General features: G+C 43.5%; 1 protein-coding gene and 1 non-coding gene across 4 annotated transcripts; one reads left to right on the top strand and one right to left on the bottom strand.

Moving 5' to 3' along the window:
- Window positions 1-255: 255 nt before the first annotated feature.
- NOXRED1 (NADP dependent oxidoreductase domain containing 1) lies at window positions 256-26,000 on the bottom strand. Of its 3 annotated transcripts, XM_086319457.1 has the most exons (7): window positions 25,769-25,964; window positions 22,247-22,418; window positions 17,210-17,421; window positions 13,273-13,453; window positions 12,374-12,522; window positions 10,743-10,965; window positions 256-625 (listed from the first exon to the last, which is right to left on the bottom strand). In XM_086319457.1, the coding sequence occupies exons 1-7, from the start codon at window positions 25,812-25,814 to the stop codon at window positions 445-447; spliced, it is 1,164 nt and encodes a 387-aa protein (XP_086175583.1). In that variant the 5' UTR covers window positions 25,815-25,964; the 3' UTR covers window positions 256-444. The 3 variants fall into 3 exon arrangements, with proteins under 3 accessions (XP_086175583.1, XP_086175584.1, XP_086175585.1); XM_086319458.1 differs by lacking the exon at window positions 22,247-22,418 and having other exon boundaries at window positions 25,769-26,000; XM_086319459.1 differs by lacking the exon at window positions 10,743-10,965.
- On the top strand, window positions 17,467-17,592 carry LOC147363942 (U6atac minor spliceosomal RNA). The gene has a single exon (XR_015135640.1). It is a non-coding gene; the product is annotated as a U6atac minor spliceosomal RNA (small nuclear RNA).
- Window positions 26,001-27,851: the final 1,851 nt, after the last annotated feature.

Raw genomic sequence — 27,851 nt, 5'->3', positions numbered from 1 at the left:
ATGTAGTTACATACTGCTATAGGAATGTATATACTGTATAGAAAGTAGTTACATACTGCTATAGGAAAAGAATGCTACAGAAAAAGTATGTAACCATCTAATAATGACAGTATAGCTTCTTGAATTTAGTGTTTAGATGAGGGAGAATTTGAATTTACTGAACTGATATTTAGTTGCTGGGAAAGCAGCTTACTTAAATGTGTCAGGTTATGTAGTTTCATTCAGTTGCTTCCAAAAGCCAGACACACCCAAACATACTGATGTAAAGAACTGCTTGTTTTATTCTAAATTTTAAAGAGCCATCAGTACAATTTTCTAATTTCCTCACTGCCTAACATATGGGAAACACCAGACAATCACATGACTTCCACTGACAGTTGAGATAATCAAAGCACTACCTGATTAGAAGGAGAAAAATTCATGATTCCTGAGAGGTCTCTTCTCTTATTGGGATGGAGAACCCGTGGAAACCTCTGGCTGTTCTTGTTCTTTGGTTAGGGAGATGCCAAATGAGTCACAATACAGATGGGTAAAGCAGTCCTGAAAAGTAGTGCTGTTTGAGAGGTACTGGCTAAAGGGAGTTTCCTTGAGTTGCACAGTAGTCAGATCAAACAAGGGGAAAGGCCTGGGGTAGGGAAAAAAAATACTGTTACTTTTTTATGTCTGTTCAATACATCTGATTTTCTGTTAAACATTGCCTTTAAAGAAAGTTTTCCTCCACTTGGAAATAAGGTTCTTCATTTTCTATACCAAACTAATTAAAACTCTTAATTAAAATTTCATCTGGATCTATTCAATATGTGGATTTAATTGTACTTATGAGTTTTCACATGTACAATTCTCTAAATACATTTGGGGAGGCATTCATAATTGGGGAATGATAATAAAATCAACATCCTTTTTGGTATATTTTCCTTGAATTTAGATAGAAAATACATAAGAGGATCACAGAAATTAGAAATGGGAGAGACCTCATTTCTTTTACAATATCCTCTTTAAAAAAAAAAGATAACCTCTTCAACTGTAAAGAGAAAGAAAGAGAGTTAACATGCAAATAAAAATGGGGCAGTGTTAAGTATTAGTCTATAGTGGAATTCAAGTTAAAAACATTAAGATGTAGAGTTTTAGAGTATTTAAAAAATGAAGAGTAAGGCAAGGATATATGCTCTAACCACACTTATTCAACATACCACTGGAAGTTATAGCCAGTGCAATAAGGCAAGAAAAGGAAATAAAAGGCATACAGATGGGAAAGGGAGAACTGAAGTCATCAGTATTTGTAGATGACATTATTGTCTATGTAGAAAAATCCCAAAAAATTACAAAAAAATCTCCTAGAGCTAATAAATGAATTCAGCAAGGTCACAGGATATAAAATAAACACAGAAAAATAAATTTTGTTTATATATATTAGCAGTGAACACTTGGGCAATGAAATTAAAAATGTAGTTCCTTTCACACACACAAAATGGAATACTTAGTGTAAATCAAAACATGTAAAGGACTTGTGTACTGAAAACTACAAAATGCTGATGAAATAAGATAAACAGAGACATATACTGTGTACATGGATGGAAAAACTCAACATTATAAAGATGTCACTTCTCCATGAATCGATCTATACGTGTAATGGTAAAACAAAAATTAGTGACAACACCAAATGCTGGTGAAGATGTAGAGAAACTGAATTATACATTCCTAGTGCTGTAAAAAGAAATAACAACTTTGAAAAACAGTTTCGTAGTGTCTTAAAAAAATTATGCAACCAGTCATTGCACTCCTAAGCATCTGTCCCAGAGAAATGAAAACTTATGTTTATACAAAAACCTGTACATGAATGTTCAGAGCATCTGTATGCATAATAAATACCCCAAAACCGGAAACATCCCAAATGTCCTTCAACAAGTGAATGGTTTAACAAACTGTGGTACATACATATGCCATGAAAACTACCCAGCAATAAAAGGGAACAAACTGTTGATACACACAGCAACCTGGATGAATCTCCAGTGAATTTTGCTGAATGAAAAAGGCCAGTCCCCAAAGTTGCACAATACATGATTCTATTTATATAGTACTCTTGAACTGACAAAATCATAGAAATGGAGAACAGCTCAATGGTTGCCAGTTTAGGAAGAAACAACACGAAGGATCCCTAGTTACAGAGCTGTTTTACATCTTGACTGTGTCAGTGTCGATGTCCTGGTTGTGGTATTGGCTATAGTTTTACAAATACCTACATATAGCTATTGTACTATGGTTTGTTCGGGCACATGGGGTTTCTTTGTATTCTCAATAACTGCATGTGAATCAAAATAATCTTTTAAAAAGTTTTTTAAAGGGAGGGGGATAGAATTAAAAAGTTTAATCCACCAGGAAGGTATAAAAATATGCACTTCTGTGCATCAGATGATATGACTTCAAACTTTATAAAACAAAGATTAGAAATATAAAGATAATTTGAGAAACTACAATGATAGTGGAAAGATTAATATCCCTTGCCTCCCATTCCAACATCATCTGATGAAAAAAGACTGTAGAGCAGCATTTCTCCAACTGTAATGGGCATATCACCTGGGAGTTTGTAAAAGTGCAGATTCTGATTCCATACATCTGGGGTGGGGCCCTGGAATCTACATTTCTAAACAAATGCACAGATGCTGGCATGGCTGTCAGGCAGTTTGAGTAGCAAGGATATGTTGGAAAGGGGAGACATAAAGTGAAAAAATACTCTGAATGATAAGACTACCCCTATACACATGCAGCTTTCTTTCCCTAAGTTGGGTCCCAAAGACTTAAAGATACCAATATTCAGTCTTTCCCACAATCACAGAAAGCTAACCAATCTGATCACATGGACCACAGCCTTGTCTAACTCAATGAAACTATGAGCCATGCCATGTAGGGCCACCCAACAGACAGGTCATGGTGGAGAGATCTGACAGAACGTGGTCCACTGGAGAAGGGAATGGCAAACCACTTCAGTATTCTTGCCTTGAGAACCCCATAAACAGTATGAAAAGGCAAAAAGATAAGACACTGAAAAATGAACTGCCCAGGTCAGTAGGTATCTAATATGTTACTGGAGATCAGTGGAGAAATAACTCCAGAAAGAATGAAGAGACAGAGCCAAAGCAAAAACACCCAGTTGTGGATGTGACTGGTGATGGAAATAAAGTCCAATGCTGTAAAGAACAATATTGCATAGAAACCTGGAATGTTAGGTCCATGAATCAAAGCAAATTGGAAGTGGTCAACCAGATGGCAAGAGTGAATATTGATGTTTTAGGAATGAGTGAACTAAAATGGACTGGAATGGATGAATTTAACTCAGACGGCCATTATATCTACTACTGTGGGCATGGAGTAGCCATCATAGTCAACAAAAGAGTCTGAAATGCAGTACTTGGATGCAATCTCAAAAATGACAGAATGATCACTGTTCGTTTCCAAGGCAAACCATTCAATATCACAGTAATCCAAATCTATGCCCCAACCAGTAATGCTGAAGAAGCCAAAGTTGAAGCTGAAGTTGAACGGTTCTATGAAGACCTACAAGACCTTCTAGAACTAACACCTTGCCGGGGTCCAGCCCCGGTGGATCCAGGGAATTCGAAGCGGGGACGGCGTCGGCGAGGATCAGGAAACAACTGCTTAATTAAATGTTAATTAAGGATATAAAGAGTAATAGAATGAGGATAGCTCAGTAAAATTCAGTGAAGAAAAGAGGCTGAAATAAGGATAGCTCAGTGAGGAAATTCAGTGGAGAAAAGAGGCTGAATAATTCAGCCAGAAGGTAAGAGAAAGAACGACATGGTGAGACCAAGTTTCGGTGAACAAGGCCCGCACTTTATTTTCCAAAGTAGTTTTTATACCTTAAGTTATGCATAGAGGATAATGGGGGAAGAGGTAGAGTCATGCAGTAAGCCAGGCTTTCTTCCTGCAAACTTATCATATGCAAAAGTTTAGGTGATTTGCATCATCTTCTGGCCCGGAGGCCTGTTAACATTTTAAGACCTTTTCTTCAGAAAACTTATTTTTCTCTAAAGGTGGTTGGTCAGGAGCCACCCTCCAAAAGCATTAGATAAAGTTGCATTCCTACAGAGCAAAGGTGTGGTGGGCTATAACAAGAAAAAGAATTAACTCAAGGGTCCCAGGTTACAAACATTAAAGCTACTATTTACACCAATTATATTAATCAATACACTGCCAGGGACACAGCAGGTAGGGGATATGGAGACTTAGCAGCAAACATTGGCCCAACAAGTGAAAATCCCTTCACCAATACAATTTCTAATCAATCTTTTAACTGCTCAAAGGAATCTGTATTTAGACAGTTTAGAACATCTCATGCCTCTCAGTTTGGAGGCTCTGAGCAATCACATGTGGCCGGAAAAACCTATTCAGGCAGGCTAGAGGACTTCCAAGGGAGTTTGTAGGTTGAAACACTGTCACACCCAGGAATTAACTGGAGCTGTAAGCTAACTCTATTTTCAGAGAGGTAGTGGGGGACAGCCCCCCGTAAAGTCAGAGGTGTAGGTGAAAGCACAAAGCAGAAAGTAGGCAGACTCTGGTTTTGGGGGTAGATTGCTCGAGAATTTCCAGGGAGACTCCTGAGGCTTGATCCCGCCTTTGCGTATGCCAGGCCTCCTTCCTCATGACCTTTGCCAGGGGCGGAGCTCGCTGCCCGCAAAGTCGCTCAGTCGTGTCTGACTCTTTGCAACCCCATGGACTGTAGCCTACCAGGTTCCTCTGTCCATGGGATTTTCCAGGCAATAGTACTGGAGTGGATTGCCATTTCCTTCTCCAGGGGATCTTCCCAACCCAGGGATTGAACCCGGGTCTCCTGCATTGTAGACAGATGCTTTACCATCTGAGCCACCAGGGAAGTCCCAAAAGAGATGTCCTTTTCATTATAGGGGACTGGAATGCAAAAGTAGGAAGTCAAGAGATACCTGGAGTAACAGGCAAATTTGGCCTTGCAGTACAGAATGAAGCAGGGCAAAGGCTAATAGAGTTTTGCCAAGAGAACACACTGGTCATAGCAAATACCCTGTTCCAACAACACAAGAGAAGACTCTACACATGGACATCACCAGATGGTCAATACTGAAATCAGATTGATTATATTCTTTGCAGCCAAAGATGGAGAAGCTCTAAGAAGAGCTCTAGAAGCTCTTGTTTTAAGTCAGCAAAACCAAGACCAGGAGCTGACTATGGCTCGGATCATGAACTCCTTATTGCCAAATTCAGACTGAAATTGAAGAAAGTAGGGAAAACCACTAGACCATTCAGGTATGACCTAAATCAAATCCCTTATGATTATACAGTGAAAGTGACAAAAAGATTCAAAGGATTAGATCTGATAGACAGAGTGCCTGAAGAACTATGGACAGAGGTTCATGACATTGTACAGGAGACAGGGATCAAGACCATCCCCAAGAAAAAGAAATGCAAAAAGGCAAAATGGTTGTCTGAAGAGGCCTTACAAACAGCTGAAAAAAGAAGAGAAGGGAAAGGCAAAAGAGAAAAGGAAAGATATACCCATTTGAATGCAGAGTTCCAAAGAATAGCAAAGAGAGATAAGAAAGCCTTCCTCAGTGATCAGTGCAAAGAAATACAGGAAAACAATAGAATGGGAAAGACTAGAGATCTCTTCAAGAAAATTAGAGAATACCAAGGGAACGTTTCATGCAAAGATGGGCTCAATAAAGGACAGAAATGATATGGACCTAAAAGAAGCAGAAGATATTAAGAAGAGGTGGCAAGGATACACAGAAGAACTATACAAAAAAGATAATCACGACCTAGATAATCACAATGGTGTGATCACTCACCTAAAGCCAGACATCCTGGAGTGCAAAGTCAAGTGGGCCTTAGGAAGCATCACTATGAACAAAGCTACTGGAGGTGATGGAATTCCAGTTGAGCTATTTCAAATCCTGGAAGATATGCTGTGAAAGTGCTGCACTCAATATGCCAGCAAATTTGGAAAACTCAGCAGTGGCCACAGGACTGGAAAAAGTCAGTTTTCATTCCAATCCCAAAGAAAGGCAATGCCAAAGATTGCTCAAACTACTGCACAATTGCACTCATCTCACACGCTAGTATAGTAATGCTCAAAATTCTCCAAGCCAGGTTTCAACAGTACATGAACCGTGAACTTCCAGATGTTCAAGCTGGTTTTAGAAAAGGCAGAGGAACCAGAGATCAAGTTGCCAACATCCATTGGATCATCAAAAAAGCGAGAGAGTTCCAGAAACACATCTATTTCTGCTTTATTGACTATGCCAAAGCCTTTGACTGTGTGGATCACAATAAACTGTGGAAAATTCTGAAAAAGATGGGAATACCAGACCACCTGACCTGCCTCTTGAGAAATCTGTATGCAGGTCAAGTCGCAACAGTTAGAACTGGACATGGGACAACAGACTGTTTCCAAATAGGAAAAGGAGTATGTCAAGGCTGTATATTGTCACCCTGCTTATTTAACTTATATGCAGATTACATCATGAGAAATGCTGGGCTGGATGAAGCACAAGCTGGAATCAAGATTGCCGGGAGAAATATCAAGAACCTCAGATATGCAGATGACACCACCCTTATGGCAGAAAGTGAAGAACTAAAGAGCCTCTTGATGAAAGTGAAAGAGGAGAGTGAAAAAGTTGGCTTAAAACTCAACAGTCAGAAAACTAAGATCATGGCATCTGGTACCATCACTTTATGGCAAATAGATGGGGAAACAATGGAAACAGTGACAGACTTTTTTGTGGGGGGGCTCCAAAATCACTGCAGATGGTGACTGCAGCCATGAAATTAAAAGACACTTGCTCCTTGGAAGAAAAGTTATGACCAACCTAGATAACATATTAAAAAGCAGAGACATTACTTTGCCAGCAAAGGTCTATCTAGTCCAGGCTATGGTTTTTCCAGTAGTCATGTATGGATGTGAGAGTTGGACTGTGAAGAAAGCTGAGCGCTGAAGAATTTTGAACTGTGGTGTTGGAGAAGACTCTTGAGAGTCCCTTGAACAGCAAGGAGATCCAGCCAGTCCATCCTAAAGGAAATCAGTCCTGAATATTCATTGGAAGCACGGATACTGAAGCTGAAACTCCAATACTTTGGCCACCTGATGCAAAGAACTGACTCATTTGAAAGGACCCTGATTCTGGGAATGACTGAAGGCAAGAGGAGAAGGGGACACAGAGGATGAGATGGTTGGATGGCATCACCAACTCAATGGACATGAGTTTGAGTAAGCTCCAGGAGTTGGTGATGGACAGGGAAGCCTGGTGAACTGCAGTCCATGGGGTCGCAAAGAGTCAGTTGGACACGACTGAGTGACTGAACTGAACTGAACAGAAGGAAAAGCTGATCAAATCACTCTACAGTAGAGACCATGGTAGCAAACACAGAGTTTCCAAGCAACTTTTCAGTAATCAGGATCTTAAATATGAGCAGGAAGTCAAGGTTTTCCATATACTTGAAAGAAAATCTCTAAAATGAATGATGGAGAGCATAACAAACGATCAAAAAAATTCCAAAGGAAACAGACTTCTCAGAGGATTAAAAAAACGCTATCGTTTACATTCTCAAAGGATAAGACATGGTACTGCATAGGAAGATGACAACAGGATGCTACACGATAAAGGAATATTTGGAGACTACAGAAATATTTGAAAATGAAAATATGTTCTAAATATAGTAGCAGAAACAAAAACAAGATAGTTGACGCAATCTCTCAGAAAGCAGAGAAAAAAGACAAAAATACTGAAAATAGGAGAACTTAAGAAAATCAAGAGATCAGCCCAGCAGATCCAATATTGGGCTTATAAAATATTCAGAAGGAAGAAAAGAGGAAACAGGGAATGGGAGGAAATTATCAAAGCATAATTGGAGAAAATTGGAGAACTTCACATGCAGATTGAAAATGACCATTGAATAGTCTGTTTCTTTTATAGGTGGCAATCACATGTATATTTGCTTTACAATAATTCATTAAACTGTATATTCATGAATTTATGGAATACGTACTTTTTCTGTGTATATGTTATATTGTACAATTCTTTTTTTTTAAGTTAAGGGAAAAAAAGGGAGAGGCCCACCAAGCGTCCAATCCAGTGAATTATAATAGACCTACATCATGAAGGCAATGGCACCCCACTCCAGTACTCTTGCCTGGAAAATCCCATGGACGGAGGAGCCTGGTGGGCTGCAGTCCATGGGGTCGCGAAGAGTCGGACACGACTGAGTGACTTCCCTTTCACTTTTCACTTTCATGCATTGGAGGAGGAAATGGCAACCCACTCCAGTGTTCTTGCCTGGAGAATCCCATGGACAGGGGAGCCTGGTGGGCTGCAGTCCATGGGGTAGCTGAGGGTCGGACACAACTGAGCGACTTCACTTCACTTTACATCATGACACATAATAAAATTTCAGGATGCTGAGATCAAAAGATACTATAAGCTTCCAGAGAGAAAACAAACAGGTTTCAGACCAAGCATGGCCTGAAGATTAGAATGGCCCTCTACCTCTGAACAGCAACTCTAAAAGCTGAAAGACAATGGAGCGCTGCCTTCAAAATTCTGAGGGAAATTATTTCTAACCTAGATTCTACACCTTGGCTGTGTTTTCAATAAAATATTAGTGTAAAATAAAAACATTGTCATACATAGTCCTTAAAAATTACCACACAGCCTTTATGGAAGAAGCTAGTACAGGAAAACATATTCCATCATAATGAAGAAGTAGATGAAGCCAGAGGAAGACAGGGTCCAGGAAAAAGAGATCCAACATAAGAGAGAGGCAAAGGGAGTCCTAGGAAAAGGGGGGAGGAAGATGCCCAAACTGAAAGTGTGTCACAGGTCACTAGTGATTAATTAGAATACAAAACATAAGAGACTTTCCTGGTGGTCCAGTGGTTAAGAAGCCACCTTCCAATGCAGGGGACGCGGTTTGATCCCTGGTCAGGGAACTAAGATCCCTATGCTGCAGGGCAACTGAGTCCATGCAATGCAACTCGAGAAGCTTACATGCCATAGCGAAGACCCAGCACAGCCAAAAAAAAAAGGTGGGGGGGAGCAGGGGAGGGGGACAATCAAGGATTTCTTCCAGGTTTTGGGTTGAACAACTCTTCCAAGGAGCGTGTAATTAGACAGAAACACTGAAAGAGCAGGCATGCGAGCAGGGATGCTTTTAGACACATGGAGTTTGAGTGGAGATGGTGGGTATGAAGAACTGACATCTAGGCTAGGCATATGGAGTCCTGTGCTGGCAGAGTAAAGATGGCAACCTAAGTCTCCACAGTGGAAAAGACCACCCAAGAACAAAGTGTAGAATGAGAAAAGAAGGCTTCGACAGAGCCCTGAAAACTCCCAGATTTAAGGATGGGGCAGAAGAGGACCTGGAAAGGCAGGATAAAGGGACAGGAAGAAAACGAAGAGCATGTGAGTATATCAGGAAGACTAAGAGACGCAATTGCTTCAGGAAGGATGCTATGTTAAATAGCCAGGAAAGAAAAGGATTTAGAAGTGTCCCGTGACCACGTTCCTACTATAGGTGGCTCAGGTTCAGTACCTGGTCGGACAACTAAGATCCCAAAGGCTGTGAGTGAGGTGTGGCCAAAATAAATAAACACTTTTAAAAAAGAATGGTAAATTCTATGTTCTGTGTATTTTACCACGACTAACAAGAAAATCGTGAATCCCATGAACTCTGGACTTTAGGAATAATAACTTGCCATGTGAACGCGAGGGGGTTGTAGGGGAAACTGCAGGTCAGGAGGCAGGTGCTCTATGGGAACCGTCCGCTCAATATTTCTGTAAACTTAAACTTGCTCTAAAAAAATTGTATCTATTCTTTTAAATAAAAAGATAAAAGTATCCGGTGGATTTAGTGACATGGAAGTCTCTGGTAACAAGGGCAACCATTTGTCCCCATTAGATTATTAAAGATTAATAAGAATGATCTAATAATTATGAAACTATAGTGAAATGGCACTCTCGTACACTATTGCTGGAAATATAAGTAAGCATCATGTTTTTGATAGGTAATTTAGGAATATCTGTCAAACATAAAATATATATAACCTCTGACCCAGAAATTCTACTGGTACAAGTGTGCAAAGTTTAAGGATAAAAATGTTCAAAGCAGTTCCTTTATGCAAAATGTGGGGCCGGGGTACAACGCCATCAAGAGGAAATAGAATGAATAAATACTGTTAAAGAAACATATCCACCAGGACATATGTATACCTAGGGCTGAGTCATGCTGATGTATGGCAGAAACCAACACAATATTGTAAACCAATTATCCTCCAATTAAAAATAAATTAATTAAAAAAAAAGAAATGTATCCAGCAGATGCCTACACCATGCTCATGAATGAAGTAGATATTATTGTACTAACACAGAGCGATACCTATGACATAGTGAGTATAGTCCCCATGTTTCTAAAATGTACATATAGATACAGATATGCATACACATTATACTATAATGCTAATATACATATATGTTTGTAAATACATAAGGTGAAGAGACAAAAGCGATTAGAGGTGGTCTATAAAAAGGGATTGGGGTGGGGGCAAAAGAGGGCTCTCATTTCTCCACTAGTTGGATTTTTTTTCCTAAGAATGTATTATTTTTATGAATTTTTAAAAGAACATGAAAGGAAAAATAAAAAAACATCTGCTAAGACAACAGTGTGGGAGAAGTTCGAATGGCCACCGTCTGATACTCTACCGTCTCTGAGACAGGTTCTTGGCATAGATCTGACTGACAAAATCTTGGGCTTGAAATTGTAGGGGTGATGCTTCGTCCTCCCTACAGGCCTTGAGGTGCTGGGAGGAGAACAGCTCGCTCAGATGCTGCAGCACTTGGGGGTGCGGCATGTCCTTTGCTGTGCAGAAGTTTAAGAGTGCATAAAACATCCCCTCCAGCCACTTGATGTTGAGGCTTATTCCCCCTAAACATCAGTGAGAAAGGAAACACCAGTGAGCACCACCTAAAAAGGTCTACAGGGAACCGAGGACAAACCCCAGACAGTGAACAGCTACCTTCTGTCCAAGACAGTTTGGTTATGTAAACTTCTTTACCAGACCAAGAGCCCTGGGTGTGCCCTTTATAACACGTCATGTGTTAACCCTACCTACAGATAGGTTAATGTAGACATTGCTAATGACAGATGCATCTTGGGAAATCTCTGGAATGGTTCTTGCAATAAGGCGCACTGCAAGATTACAGTAAGGAAAAGCCATTTGGTCCCAGAGGCTGCATTCTTTTGTTTAAACAGGCTCTCCTCTCTAGTTGTTTCCAACTCATCCTTAGAAGGTCTGATTAATCACACTTCTCAACTTTTCCTTTAAAAAGGCTGCTTTTTAAAAAAATTTTTTTTTAGATTTTTAAAAAATGTGGATCATTTTTTAAAGTCTTTGCTGAATTTATTACAATATTGCTTCTGTTTATATATACATATATATATATATATATATACACACATATATATATATATATATACACACACACACATACACACCTGTGGCTCAGCTGGTGAAGAATCCGCCTGCAATGCAGGAGATCTGGGTTCGATCCCTGGGTTGGGAAGATCCCCTGGAGAAGGGAACGGCTACCCACTCCAGGATTCTGGCCTGGAGAATTTCATGGACTATATAGTCCATGGGGTCACAAAGAATCGGACACAACTGAGCGGCTTTCAGTTTTCATATACATTTTTAAGTATTTATTTTATCTTTGGCTGCGCTGGGTCTTCACTGCTGCGCGGGCTTTTCTCTAGTTGCTGCAGACGGGGGCTACTCCCTAGTTGTAATATACGGGCCTTTCGCTGCAGTGGCCTCTCTGGCTGCAGAGCGTGGGCTCCAGGGCATTCAGGCTTCAGTGGTTTTGGCTCTGGGGCTCTAGAGCACTGGTTCAATAGTTATGGCACAAGGGCTTAGCTGCTTTGCAGCATGAGGGATCTTCCCGGATCAGGGACCAAGCCCGCATCTCCTACATTGGTAGGTGGAACCACTGAGCCACCAGGGAAGCCCTGCTTCTGTTTTTTTATATTTTGGTTTTTTTGGCCACGAGGCATGTGGGATTTTAGCTCCCCAACCAGGGGTCAAACCCGAACCCCCTGCTTTGGATGGCAAATTCTTAACCACTAGACTGACAAGGGAAGTCCCTAAAAAGGCTGCTTTTTGCCACCAAAGTTGTTCCCATATAAAACCTAAGTAGCTGAGAATGCCATCTAGCATCTAGCATGTTCTTCCCCCCCACACACACCCTCAGCACAACCACACCAGGGTTTAATAAGACAGCAACAGGTCAAGAGGAAGGTAATTTTCAAAAGTGCCAAAAATATAGTGAGCCCTTACCAGCAGGACTGTAGGGGCAGGTAGCCTGAAGAATCACGGGGTCTTGGAGAGCAGCGGTGATCTCATTGGCCCCCCAGATGTGGGCAAGATCTTCAGCACACTGATACTGGGGCCTCAAGATGTTAGTGTGATTCAGTAGGAGTTTCAACCTGCAAGTAAAGCAATCAAGGCAGGGAGTGCAGAGCCAGGACTGGACGTGATCCACGGAGGGCACATCCAGCCCCAACCACACAGTCCCCTGCACAGCACAGCCCAGAGGCAAATGCAGGTGTGGGACAACCTCTTAGCCGGACGGTTCACCCATCCTCCTCAGATACACTTATTGAAAGTTACCACGAGCCAGGCGCTGGGCCCAGCACTAGATGTACCAAAAGGGTATCTGACACATGCTCTCCATCAATTTTCATGCTGTTGACCCGGATACAAGGGAACACGAGTCAACTTCAAGTAGGTGAAAGTGAAAGTTGCTCAGTTGTGTCCGACTCTTTGTGACCCTGTGGACTATATATACAGTCCATGGAATTCTCCAGGCCAGAATCCTGGAGTGGGTAGCCTTTCCCTTCTCCAGGGGATCTTCCCAACCCAGGGATCGAACCCAGGTCTCCTGCACTGCAAGTGGATTCTTTACCAGCAAAGCCACAAGGGAAGCCCCAAGTAGGTGGAAACAATGCTCTGTTTCTGCTCTAAACATTTGCACATCAAAGAAAATGCCCCACCCGCAAGTGGTGTTGATGGAAAAAAGGGGAGGACACAATTTCAAAGGCTGGCTTGGGCCCTTCTGCTGATGAAGATGCTTCCACCTCATGACTGGGAATGGTCAACTCCAAGAGGTAGGGGCGGGGGTGGACATGAGGTGACAGAGAGGTCCTGCCAGCCCTGTGCTCACCCTAACAAGATACCTGGATACTGGGATGGCAGAGACAAAGCTGTACACAATGCAGTCTTTCCCAAGCCGGGTTTGAATTTCTACGCAGATATTAGGCAGCTGAGATGGCAGGCAGCAGAGGAATACCACATTGGCCCATCCCACCAGAGAAGCGTTCTGGTAAAAACACTGGATTCCCAGTTTCTTGAATTCATCTGGGAGGGAATAAAAGAAGTCAGATAGATCACAATACAGAAGACTTCGGAGTCAACATCAACTTTGGGTAAAGTGAAAATTGTAGTCCTGTCTGACTCTTTGCGATCTCATGGACTGTAGCTTGCCCGGCTCTTCTGTCCATGGAATTCTCCAGGCAAGAGTACTGGAGTAGATTGCCATTTCCTCCTCCAGGGGATCATCCTGATCCAGGGATTGAATTTGGGTCTTCTGCATTGCAGGCAGATCCTTTACCAGTTGAGCCTCTAGAGAAGCCCCCAACTTTGGGGAGAGGGTGGCAACTATTTTATCTCAAGTCTTGTCACCAGGTGTGGCTTCCTAGGTGGCGCTAGTGGTAAAGAACCTGTCTGCCAATGCAGGAGACATAAGAGATACCAGTTCGATCCCTGGGTCAGGAAGATTCCCTGGAGGAGGGCATGGCAACCCACTCCAGTATTCTTGCCTGGAGAATCCCATGGACAGAGGAGTCTGGCAGGCTATGGTCCAAAGGGTCGCAAAGAGTTGGATACAACTGAAGTGACCTAGCACGTATACACACTTGTCACCACATAAATCAGAAGAAATTCCCTTATGGCTTCTAAAAGCCACACAGCAAAGCCCTGGCCCCACGACTACGACAGCTGATGCCACCACAGCTGTGCTCGAGATTGTTAGATAATTCATCCTGACCTCATGTTTAAACCAAATGCTAGAATTTTTCAGATTTTTTTTTTTTTAGAAAGAGAAAAGTCTGAACAAAGCCTTCTGCTCCAGTTTACTGACTTTACCATGTATCAGGTGATGTATGAAGTACTTGAGACACATTATTGAGGGAATCCTTGGCTTCCCTGGTGGTTCAGTTGGTAAGGAATCACCAGCAATGCAGGAGACTTGGTTTTGATCCCTGAGTCAGGAAGATCCTCTGGAGAAGGAAATGGCAACCCACTCCAGTATTCTTGCCTGGGAAATCCCATGGACAGAGGAGGCTGAGAGGTATAGTCCATGGGGTCATAAAGAGTCGGACATGAATTAGTGACTAAACCCCCAATGGGGAATCCTCACAAGAACCTTATGAGGCAGAGGCCAGTATTATCCCTCTATTATAGGGATATAATATTTCCCTATAAACTATATATCCCTATATTACAGAAGTGAAAGCTGAAGCTTCGAGAATCACGTGACTGGGAATTTCCTGGCAGTCCAGTAGTTAGGACTCTGGGCTTCCATTGCAGGGGCGTGGGTTTGGTCCCTGATCAGGTAAAGACAAGCAACCAAAGCAAAATAAAACATGCTCTTTATAAAACAGAATTGTGTGACTGGGACACAATTAAACAGCTTAACTGGCTTGAACTGGTGGAGAGAGAGAAAGTGACTGAGAGAGTGGAAGAGGGAAGAGGACAGGAGTAGTTTGGGAAACTCTGCTTGTAGTTTCAGTAAAGTGTACACAATTTAATGTCAACAAGATATTTATAAACACAGAGAGAAACATAATAACTCATGTCCTTGCTAAAGCCACTCCTTGGTAGCTAATCATTTGATTGTACTTATGTGACCTGAGGGGTTTCCCAGGTGGCTCAGTGGTAAAGAATCCATCGGCCAAAGTAGGAGACACGAGTTCGATCCCTGGTTGGGGAGGATCCCAAATGCCACGGAGCAGCTAAGCCCATGAGCCGCAACTGTTGAGCCTGTGCTCTCAGGCCCACGAACTACTGAAGCCCACACGCCCAAATGTTCGTACTCTGCAACAAGAGAAGCCACCGCAATGAGCTAGCCCACACATCGCAACTAGAGAATAGCCCCCATTCACTGCAGCTAGAGAAAAACCCTCACGGCAGCAAAGACCCAGTGCAGCCATAAAATAAATAAATAAAACTATTAAGAAAAAAGAAACCTACTGTATAGCACAGAGAATTACACTCAATATTTTGTAATCACCTATGTGGGAAAAGAATCTGAAAAAGAACATACATACTTATATGATGTATAACTAAATCACTTTATTGTACATCTGAAAATAACACCTTATAAATCAACTATACTTCAATTAAAAAAATAATTAAAACTAATTTAGAGCCAAGAAAAAGTACAAACTGTATGATTCCATTTGTACGAAATTCTACAGAATGTAAACTAACTGGTAGTGACAGAAATCAGATCAGTGGTTTCCTGAGTGGGACCTGCAGGGAGGTGGAGAGGTTCATGACTTGACTGTGTTGATGCTTTCATAGGAGCATACAGGTGTCAAAACATCAGACTGTACACTTAAAAATATTTTTTAAAATATTTATTTATTTGGCTGTGCCGGGTTTTAGTTGCGACATGTGGGGTCTTTAGTTGCGGCATTTGGGGTCTAGTTCCCTGACCAGGGATAGACCCAGGCCCCTTATCTTGGGAGCATGGAGTCTCAGCCACTGAAACAGCAGGGAAGTCCCTCAAACTATACACTTTCAAAATGTACGATTTATTATATACAAAGTGTATCTCAATAAAGCTGTATCTGTTCTTTGACCTAGCAATTAAAAAAAAAATTATGAATCAGGAAGTCCTACTCAGTAAGGCACAGTTACATAAATTACCTTAAGTCATACTTTAGGAATACTGTACAACCTTAAAATCATGATTTTCAAGAATGTCAAATAATATGCAAATGATCCATTAACTGTTTTTAAAAGCAGGATACAAAAAGCTTTGCATAGTTTTAGTTACTGGTATAATCTGATATAATCAGAAGAAAAAATGGAAAAGCAATGATAACCTGATAAGGAAATTATAGGTAGTTATTATTTACTTTCCTATAGAGTAATTTTCTCAATTTTTTATAACACGCATGTATTATTTTACATGTTTTAAATTATTGAAATATAATTTGCACACAGTGCATCACACAGATTTGAAGTAAATAGTTTGATTCTTTTTGACAAATGCAGACATCCAAGGAACGTGCACCTTTCTCAAGAAACAGAATGTCTACATCTGCCCAGAAAGTTCCCTGGGGCCTCTTCTCAGTCTCCCCAGAAGCACTCACTGTTCTGATTTCTACCACCAGAGGTTAATAAATGGAATCACTGCAAAACATTAAAAAAATTTTTTTCAGTACGTGGTATTATTATTTTTTTGACTCTGCCACATGGCATGCAGGATCTTAGCTCCCCAACCAGGGATCGAACCCATGCTCCTTGGAGTGGAAGCATGGAGTCCTAACCACTAGAAAGCCAGAGAAGTCCCCCGTAAATGGTGTTTTTAAAAAACAAGGCCAAATGTTTGGAAGCAGTAAACCACTTGGACTCTAACTGGTCCAGTTAGAAGATTTGAATTCTGTTTGGAAAGCATCTCTGAATCAAAGATCCAGAAAGATATCTGGCCATAGGGCGCAGGGAGGAGAGATGGATATAAATATTTAGGTGGAAAAGAAAGGCGCTTTAGGGAAGAAGTTTTTAAAAAAAATCTTTCTGGGACTTCCCTGGTAGTCCAGAGGCTAAGACTCTGTGCTCCCAATGCAGGGGGCCCAGGTTCCATCCCTGGTTGGAGAACTAGACCCCACACGCCGAGACTGAAAAAAGATCCTGAATGCCACAATGAAGATTAAAGATCCCAAGTGCCGCAGCTAAGACCCAGTGCAGCCAAATTAAGTATTGAAATTAAAAAAAAAACACTTTCCAGCTTTTCTCAGGGCTAGCAAGCTGAGAACTCGGCCAGCTGTATGCAAGGATTCCTCTTTCGAGGGCCCCTTTCCAAATGGCCTGCCCAGTGCTCCTCACCCAGGGTCTCTGGCCTCCGAGTGGAGATCCGCAGATTCTCAGCAGGGATGGGGATGAACTGGAGCAGCATGTGTGCCAGCTGCTTCCCAAGGTGGCCGCCTCCGATGATGCCCACCTTTAATGCATCGTCATCTTGAGTTTCTTCACGCAACCCAGTCAAGTGACATTTAGAGGTTCGCTTCTCCAGTACTAATTTTCTGGCGAATGATTCTCTGGAGAATGAACACAGACACACACAAATATTAAGACATGCACGTGTGTTGTATGAAAGGAGAGAAGGTTAGCACTCCCCTTGACAAGGATGGAAGAGACTCTCGGGCCTGACAACAGGCATACGGTTAGGGCATTGCCACCTACTTCGTGGCATCTAACCACTGTTTTTAAAGAGACACATGTACCCCAGCATTTATTACTGCACTGTTTCCAATAGCTAGGACACAGAAGCAACCTAGATGTCCATCGGCAGATGGTGGTACATATATACAATAGAATATTACATATCGGCAGATATGTGGTACATATATACAATAGAATATTACTCATCTATGAGAAAGAATGTATTTGAGTCAGTTTTAGTGAGATGGGTGAAACTGGAGCCTATTATAGAGTGAAATAAGTCAGAAATACCAGTACAGTATATTAACACACATATATATATATATGGAATTTAGAAAGATGGTAACGAGGATCTTATATACAAGGCAGCAAAAGAGACACAGATGTAAAGAACAGACTTTTGGACTGTGTGGGAGAAGGGGAGGGTGGGATGATTTGAGAGACTAGCATTGAAACATGTATATTACCATAGTTAAAACAGATGACCAGTGCAAATTCGATGCATGAAGCAGGGCACTCAAAGCCAGTACTCTGGGACAACCCAGAGGGCTGGGGTGGGGAGGGAGGTGGGAGGGGCGTTCAGGATGGGGGGACACATGTGCACCCATGACAGATCCATGTTAATGTATGGCAAAAAGCACCATAATATTGCAAAATAATTATCCTCCAATTTAAATAATTTTTTTAAAAAGACATGCACGCCCTTAGCCCTTCTTGACTGTCAATCTCTGACTTTCTCTGCTTTAACTTCTTCAAATGCAGCCTGCTGCACCACCTTAAGTCCTTCAGAGAGAAGCATTCCAACTATGTGCCACTGACCCAGCTTCAGGCTTCCCTGGTGGCTTAGTCGGTAAAGAATCTACCTACCAATGCAGGAGATGCAGGTTCAGTCCCTGCGTTGGGAAGATTCCCTGGGGAAGGAAATGGCAACCCACTCCAGTATTCTTGCCTGGGAAATCCCATGCACAGAAGAGCCTGGTGGTTTACAGTCCATGGGGTCGCAGAGTCGGACTAGACCTAATGACTAAACCACAACAATGACCCAGCTTCTCTGGATGGAATGAAATGTTCCTCCTGAGTGAATTTTCCAAAGAGTAAAGCATACCCCTTTCAAAAGATCAGCACTTGTTTAAAACCTTCTTAAATGAACTCTTTTTTGGTTACATGTATTGTGCATTTCCTTGCCTTCTTAAACACAAGGTCTGACTGTTAACTATTGGCCACAGGACCATCACTGTGAACAGCCACCATCATACCTTATCCCGGAACACAGGGAGCCAGTCCTTCCACTGTTTCCTGCGTGGACAGTGGTCCATTTCCATCTCCACCAGGACAAGTGCACTCCTCTCCTACCATACACCTCCTCTTCCTGGTTTGCTATTTCAGTTCTGCACACACCCAGGAAATCACGTAACTTAGCTTTTTCTCCAATGTGATGATTTATCAAAGAAAATGGTTTATACGGGAAAACAGACCGGAGAAAGGGAGGATCAAGGATTTGAGGCCACTCTTTCTGGAGATTCACTCACTGTTGGTTCTGCATGTGTTTCCTTTGCCCAAGATGAACAAGGTCTGACCCCTGAACACATAGGCATCATTTTATGTTGTTATAGGATGATCTTGATATCTGTGGGGCTTCCCTGATAGCTCAGCTGGTGAAGAATCCACCTGCAATGCAGGAGACCCTGGTTCGATTCCCGGGTTGGGAAGATCCGCTGGAGAAGGGATAAGCTATGCACTCCAGTATTTGGGGGCTTCCCTGGTGGCTCAGCTGGTAAAGAATCTGTCTGCGATGCAGGAGACCTGGGTTCAATCCCTGGGTTGGGAAGATCCCCTGGAGAAGGGAAAGGCTACCCACTCCAGTATTCTGGCCTGGAGAATTCCATGGACTGTGTAGTCCATGGGGTTGCAGAGAGTCAGACATGACTGAGCGACTTTCACTTCACTTATAGTTGTTCTGTATTTCTGTGAAAAATGGAGTCTTTACACTCTGGAGCTTCCATCTAAGCATGACAAGCCACATTCTATGTGAGGCTTCTCTTTTGGTTAAAAGGAGAGCGTTTTCCCACTGTGTCTAATCCTTCCAAATAGAAGGTGCCTCCTGAGAGTTTCCCATGTTGGTTTCTCATCACACGTCTTTGGAGGCAGCCCACAGGTTTATGCTTCCCTATCAGAAACCCTTCTTCAGCTATCAATGCAAAGAAATAGAGGAAAACAAAAGAATGGGAAAGACTAGGGATCTCTTCAAGAAAATCAGAGATACCAAAGGAACATTTCATGCAAAGATGAGCTCGATAAAGGACAGAAATGGTATGGACCTAACAGAAGCAGAAGATATTAAGAAGAGATGGCAAGAATACACAGAAGAACTGTACAGAAAAGATCTTCATGACCCAGATAATCACGATGGTGTGATCACTGACCTAGAGCCAGACATCCTGGAATGTGAAGTCAAGTGGGCCTTAGAAAGCATCACTATGAACAAAGCTAGTGGAGGTGATGGAATTCCAGTTGAGCTACTCCAAAACCTGAAAGATGATGCTGTGAAAGTGCTGCACTCAATATGCCAGCAAATTTGGAAGACTCAGCAGTGGCCACAGGACTGGAAAAGGTCAGTTTTCATTCCAATCCCAAAGAAAGGCAATGCCAAAGAATGCTCCAACTACTGCACAATTGGACTCATCTCACACGCTAATAAAGTAATGCTCAAAATTCTCCAAGCCAGGCTTCAGCAATATGTGAACCGTGAACTTCCTGATATTCAAGCTGGTTTTAGAAAAGGCAGAGGAACCAGAGATCAAATTGCCAACATCCGCTGGATCACAGAAAAAGCAAAAGAGTTCCAGAAAAACATCTATTTCTGCTTTATTGACTATGCCAAAGCCTTTGACTGTGTGGATCACAATAAACTGTGGAAAATTCTGAAAGAGATGGGAATACCAGACCAACTGATCTGCCTCTTGAGAAATTTGTATGCAGGTCAGGAAGCAACAGTTAGAACTGGACATGGAACAACAGACTGGTTCCAAATAGGAAAAGGAATATGTCAAGGCTGTATATTGTCACCCTGCTTATTTAACTTATTTGCAGAGTACATCATGAGAAACGCTGGACTGGAAGAAACACAAGCTGGAATCAAGATTGCTGGGAGAAATATCAATAACCTCAGATATGCAGATGACACCACCCTTATGGCAGAAAGTGAAGAGGAACTCAAAAGTCTCTTGATGAAAGTGAAAGTGGAGAGTGAAAAAGTTGGCTTATTAAAGCTCAACATTCAGAAAATGAAGATCACGGCATCCGGTCCCACCACTTCATGGTAAATAGATGGGGAAACAGTGGAAACAGTGTCAGACTTTATTTTTCTGGGCTCCAAAATCACTACAGATGGTGACTGCAGCCATGAAATTAAAAGACGCTTACTCCTTGGAAGAAAAGTTATGACCAACCTAGATAGCATATTCAAAAGCAGAGACATTACTTTGCCAACAAAGGTTCGTCTAGTCAAGGCTATGGTTTTTCCTGTGGTCATGTATGGATGTGAGAGTTGGACTGTGAAGAAGGCTGAGCGCCGAAGAATTGATGCTTTTAAACTGTGGTATTGGAGAAGACTCTTGAGAGTCCCTTGGACTGCAAGGAGATCCAACCAGTTCATTCTGAAGGAGATCAGCCCTGGGTGTTCTTTGGAAGGAGTGATGCTGAAGCTGAAACTCCAGGACTTTGGCCACCTCATGCGAAGAGTTGACTCATTGGAAAAGACTCTGATGCTGGGAGGGATTGGGGGCAGGAGGAGAAGGGGACAACAGAGAATGAGATGGCTGGATGGCATCACTGACTCGATGGACGTGAGTCTGAGTGAACTCCGGGAGTTGGTGATGGACAGGGAGGCCTGGCGTGCTGCAATTCATGGGGTCGCAAAGAGTCGGACACGACTGAGCGACTGATCTGATCTGATCTGATCTGATCAGTCAGCAAACTGCTTGAGTCCTCTGCCTCCTCAGGTATGTGCTATACCTTTAATATGCTTGACTGGGATCTGGGCCCCCATCTGGGAGTTAATCTAATGTCAGAGGAAAGTAAACTGAGAAGTAGACTGAGGGCTGGGGGTTGGGGAGGCAACAAATGCTCCAAGAGTGACCTAGAGTTACAGAATCCAGGAGCCTTAGTCCTAAGTACTTGGCTCTCACATGCCTCTTATTCAAGTGTCAAGAAGCCAGGACTGGACTGAGAGTTTCTTTGAAAATCAGTATTCCTGTTTTCAGGCAAGTCATCTGGCCATAGGGACCCCCAAAGTCCGTGGAAGCTTTCTTGTGAGGAGGCATTCCACTGTTAGCCCGAAAAGAAAAAAAATGACCCCCATTTTCAGCCAATAGACATGGAATGGCCCACCATTAGCATCTGTGGAAGACAAGCTGGTTGTCCTGATGAGAGTGAATGAATGGATGGGTGAATGGATGATTTAATCAGTCTACTCACCAAAAGGAAACCACCATTAATCCATGCCACATTACATAACCACAGCCAAGGCACCCTGATTTGCGTCTCCCTGGTGCTTTCAGACCAGGAGTGCTTCAGTGTAGGTTACACAAGGCAGGAAGACACTCCCCCTGCCAAAGTTATGCTCCAATATAAAAAGTTAAGTCATCTGGATTCTCTGCAGAGATTCTTCTCCATCTACTTGACCCTAGGGACCCAGCGTACCTCAAATTATGGAGTAGCTTGCAGAAGAAGGTTGCGTGGGCGCAGGCCTTGGTCATCAGACCATGAGAACGGCCCAGCAAATACAGCCAGCTTTGGTCTTCCTCATGAATCCCGGACTCAAACTTCATGGTCTCAAGATCCTCTAGCAGGTCCATTTCCAAGCCAGCATCTACTGCAGTGACAGATGCCAATCACTTCAACCGTCTGTCCCCCAAGAAAGAGCAGGGCATGCGCCCAAGTCCCTGGTTCTCCTGATGGCGATTTCAGCACCTCCCCTCCCAGTTCCAAACTGGCAGCTCCCATCCACTTCTCTGAGTCTGAGTCCTGGAGGATTCCTAAGCACTGACTACCTGTGAATCTGGCTTTCTTGGTGGCTCAGCAGTAAAGAATCGGCCTGCAGTGCAGGAGATCCAGGAGATGCAGTTTCAATCCCTGGGTCGGGAAGATCCCGTGGAGGAAATGACAACCCACTCCAGTATTCTTGCCAGGAAAACCGCATGAACAGAGGAGCCTGGTGGGCTACAGCCCATAGGGTCACAAAGAGTTGGACACGACTGAGCGACTCCTGAGCCTACACCCATCAATCAAGAATACTGGATTCATGAAAAACCTGGACAAGATCCATGTAGGCTCCAGGCACATTTTCCAGCACCTGTATTTCCATGAGCAATGGGTTTCACAGGCGCTCTTGGGCCAGGACGTTTTTCCCTTCCATTCTCTTAGAGATAGGACTGGACACTTAAGACCACATTTCACAGAAATTCACCCCTTTCCCCAAACTCTCTTTTCCCACAGGGTAGAAAAGAACCCAAACTAAATACCACGGCCCTCTGTCTAGAGCAGGGACATCTAGATTTTAGAAAATGAAACCAGAGATGTATTAGCCCCTCTATGTGTATCTCTCACCAACCAATCTGAGGAAAAGATGGCTCTGATCCTCAGGACATCTCATCCTGGAAGGTAATAACTACATTTTCAGGGAGGATTACCCAGGAAAGTTGTCATTATGACTCCTTAGCTACCAGGTTACTTCAGGCTTGGAGTCTTAAAGGGGCCAGCCCCACCTAGAGGTTTTCCAGACCTACGCCATGAGGGCATGAATTCCTTCACTACTTCTCAGAATACTATACCAGGGCAGCCTGGGATCCTCCTTTTCCCAGCAGAAGGTTCTGGACTTCTAGATTATTCTTTTTTTGCACACTCCAATATCATTCAAATCTTAGCACTACTCAGGAGTTAACTTTTCAAGCCCCTCCTTTTTGTGTTCAAGAAATCAATGCATCAGTTCAGTTCAGTCACTCAGTCGTGTCCGACTCTTTGCGACCCCATGAATCGCAGCACGCCAGGCCTCCCTGTCCATCACCAACTCCCAGAGTTCACTCAGACTCATGTCCATCGAGTCGGTGATGCCATCCAGCCATCTCATCCTCTGTCGTTCTCTTCTCCTCCTGCCCCCAATCCCTCCCAGCATCAGAGTCTTTTCCAATGAGTCAACTCTTCGCATGAGGTAGCCAAAGTCCTGGAGTTTCAGCTTCAGCATCGTTCCTTCCAAAGAAATCCCAGGGCTGATGTCCTTCAGAATGGACTGGTTGGATCTCCTTGCAGTCCAAGGGACTCTCAAGAGTCTTCTCCAACACCACAGTTTAAAAGCATCAATTCTTCGGCGCTCAGCCTTCTTCACAGTCCAACTCTCACATCCATACATGACCACAAGAAAAACCATAGCCTTGATTAGACAGACCTTTGTTGGCAAAGTAATGTCTCTGCTTTTGAATATGCGATCTAGGTTGGTCATAACTTTTCTTCCAAGGAGTAAGCGTCTTTTAATTTCATGGCTGCAGTCACCATCTGCAGTGATTTTGGAGCCCAAAAAAATAAAGTCTGACACTGTTTCCACTGTTTCCCCATCTATTTACCATGAAGTGATGGGACCAGATGCCATGACCTTCATCTTCTGAATGTTGAGTTTTAAGCCAACTTTTTCACTCTCCTCTTTCACCTTCATCAAGGCTCTTTAGTTCCTCTTCACTTTCTGCCATAAGGGTGGTGTCATCTGCATATCTGAGGTTATTGATATTTCTCCCAGCAATCTTGATTCAAGCTTGTGTTTCTTCCAGCCCAGCGTTTCTCATGATGTACTCTGCATAGAAGTTAAATAAGCAGGGTGACAATATACAGCCTTGACGTACTCCTTTTCCTATTTGGAACCAGTCTGTTGTTCCATGTCCAGTTCTAACTGTTGCTTCCTGACCTGCATACAAATTTCTCATTCAATGCATAAATAATAATAAATAAAATAATAAATGATAAAATTAATTCTGGGGATCTGATGTACATCATGGTGACTACAGGTAACAATACAGCATTGTCTACTTTAAATTTGCCAAGAGTAGATCTTAAGTGTTCTCACCACACACACAAAAATGATAACTGTGAGAAAATTTTATTGAGGTGAAATTCACAAAACAGCCATTTAAAAGTGAACAATTAGATACATTCAGTGTTGCTCACCCACTACCTCTAGCTCCAAGACCTTCTCATCCCCCTCCAAAGGAAGCCTGGCCCTTACGAAGCAGTCACTCCCCACTTCCACCCCACACCCACCCCCTCAGCCCTAGGCAACCACACATCTGTTTCTTGCCTCTGTGGAATTACCTTTTCTGGCTATTTCCCATGAACAGTTGCTGTTCAGTCGCTAAGTCACGTCTGACTCTTTGCGACCCCATGGACTACAGCACGCCAAGCTTCCCTGTCCTTCACCATCTCCCGGAGTTTGCTTGTTTAGACTCACGTCCACTGTCGGTGATGCCATCCAACCATCTCATCCTCTGTTGCCCCCTTCTCCTCTTGCCTTCAATCTTTTCCAGCATCAGGGTCTTTTCCAATGAGTCAGCTCTTCACATCAGGAGGTCAAAGAATTGGAGCTTCAGCTTCAGCACCAGCCCTTCCAATGAATATTCAGGCTTGATTTCACATGAATGGAATCATACAAAATGCAACCTTTAGTGTCTGGCTTCTCTAATCCCTTTTCTAGGAGGGCTCTTAGGTCACTTTGCTCTCAATCTCTTTAAAAGCAAAGTCTCCAGAACTTGAGGTGAAGAGCAAACAAGGTCTCAAGTCTAAGAAACCCTCCCTTAGACCATAACAGTGGGTTGTGGTGAGTGCTAAGCCGCTTCAATTGTGTCTGACTCTTTGCAACCCCATGGACTGTAGCTCACCAAGCCCCTCTGTCCATAGGATTCTCTAGGCAAGAATACTGGAGTGGGTTGCCATGCCCTCCTCCAGTGGATCTTCCCTGACCCAGGGAAGATCAAACCCACATCTCCTGAGGCTCCTACCTTGCAGGCAGATTCTTTACCGCTGAGCCACCAGGAAAGCGCATAACATTGGGTGAGCCACTCGAATGTTGTAAGTGATGTTTCCTGATCCAAAGGAAAAGGAAGCACAAAACCTCCCAGCTCAGCACAACGAGGCACAGGTTTGCTGTACCAGCATTGGATTCGAGATCCATCCTTTACTTACACGTTCTTGAAAACGGGGATCCGCTGGTTGTGGCTTTGTGACACATGCAGGTGGCTAGGGGGAACTACATTTTCCAGCATCTTCTCCCTGTCTGTTTCCAGTTAGGGTGTGCCGCCGGAGAGCTTTCCCTGCAGGATTGGAGGTGGACGAGGCTGGGGGTGGCGCTTTCGCTGTCTGGGGGCAGTGGTTGAGCTGACGACTACTATACCTTCCCCAGATCCTCCTGCAGCTTCTCACGCTCCTGGGCCACACGTGTGTTCCGCTGCATGACAGATGCCACCAGTGAGCTGCCCCTGCAGGTCACCCACTTCGTCAGGTTGGAGGAGGTGAGAACTGGCAGGAGTTCCAGTCCATGTGTGGGCTCTGGCTCCTCCTCCCTCACTTTTTATCCACCTTCCCTTCCCCACCACCTGCCCTTTGGATTGCCAGCTCTAAGACCAGACGAGAAGACAACCTTTCAGAGACCATTTAACCAGCTGCCGTTACTTGAGCAAGGTCAAGGGCCTGTAATGAATTCCACGTGGAGATTAGACAGACAGATGGGTGGACTATACACTCCTAGTGGTTCTGCCTCTCTGAATGAATCCTCATAGGCTGGTTAAGTCACCAGTATCTGTTTGAAGATCAGTCCATAACTTCAGCACGATTTTTGTTGTTGTTTGCTGTACCTCATAGCCTGTGGGATCTTTGTTCCCCAACCAAGTATTGAACCTGAGATCTCGGCACTGAAAGTGCGGATTCCTAACTGCTAGACGGCCAGGGAATTCCTTTCAGCACAATTTAGCAAATTAAACTCCCATTTCTTTAACAGCAGGGCTTCCCTGAGAGCTTAGCTGGTAAAGAATCCGCCTACAATGCAGGAGACCCCAGTCCGATTCCTAGGTCTGGAAGAACTGCTGGAGAAGGGAAAGGCTACCCAGTCCGGTATTCTTAGGCTTTCCTGGTGGCTCAGCTGGTAAAGAATCTGCCTGCAATGTGGGAGACCTGGGTTCGATCCCTGGGTTGGAAAGATCCCCTGGAGAAGTGAATGGCTACCCACTCCAGTATTCTGGCCTAGAGAATTCCATGGGGTCACAAAGAGTTGGACACGACTGAGTGACTTTCACCTTTGCTTCACTGTCTTCAACAGCAGGACAGTTGGGGGGACTTCTCTGGTGGTCCAGTGGTTAAGAATCCACCAGCCAATGCAGGGGACATGGGTTCATCCCCTGGTCCAGGAAGATCCCACATACCACGGGGCAACTAAGCCAATGCACAACTACACGCCCTAGAGCCTGTGCTCTGCAACAAAGAGAAGCCACTACCACGAGAAGTTCATGCACAACTAGAGAAGCTCCCACTCGCCACTACTAGAGAAAGCCCACTTGCAGCAACAAAGACCCAGCACAGCCAAAATAAGAAATAAATGAATTTTTTTAAAAAAGAGGGTTGATCAGAGAGGCACCAAACATGAAGTTACCTGGAAATGCAAAGTGAAGGAGCAGATGCAAAGCAGAGGGGCCAAAGATCGAGTCTGATCCCGACAGCAGGCTTCCTCCTCATTGGCACTACTGATTTCGAGGGCAGGTTAATTCTGTGCCGTAGGGAGCTGCTTGTGCCCTGCAGGCTCTTCAGTGGCATCCCTGGCCTCTATCTACTAGACGCCAGTGACTCCCTCCAGTTGTGGCAGCAAGAAGTGTCTCCAGAAACTGACACACGTCTCCTGGGGGGCAAAACAGCCCCAGAGGAGCACCACGTTGCCTGAAAGCCTGCTGTCTCTCTACCAGTATTGTCTTTTCCCCCAACCACTTGCCCCACTCAATTCAAGAGAAGACTCTTGAGAATCCCTTGCACTGCAAAGAGATCCAACAAGTCCATCCTAAAGATCAGTCCTGGGTGTTCATTGATGGGACTGATGTTGAAGCTGAAACTCCAATACTTTGGCCACCTGATGTGGAGAGCTGACTCATTTGAAAAGACCCTGATGCTGGGAAAGATTGAGGGCAGGAGGAGAAGGGGATGACAGAGGATGAGATTGTTGGATGGCATCACCAACTCAACGGGCATGGGTTTGGGTGGACTCTGGGAGTTGGTGATAGACAAG

Source organism: Bos grunniens, chromosome 10 (assembly GCF_055505025.1).
Source record: "Bos grunniens cultivar Pamir isolate PY7600 chromosome 10, Bosgru_T2T1.0, whole genome shotgun sequence".
NCBI classification, from domain to species: domain Eukaryota; kingdom Metazoa; phylum Chordata; class Mammalia; order Artiodactyla; family Bovidae; genus Bos; species Bos grunniens.
This window is presented reverse-complemented; position numbering and strand designations above follow the sequence as displayed.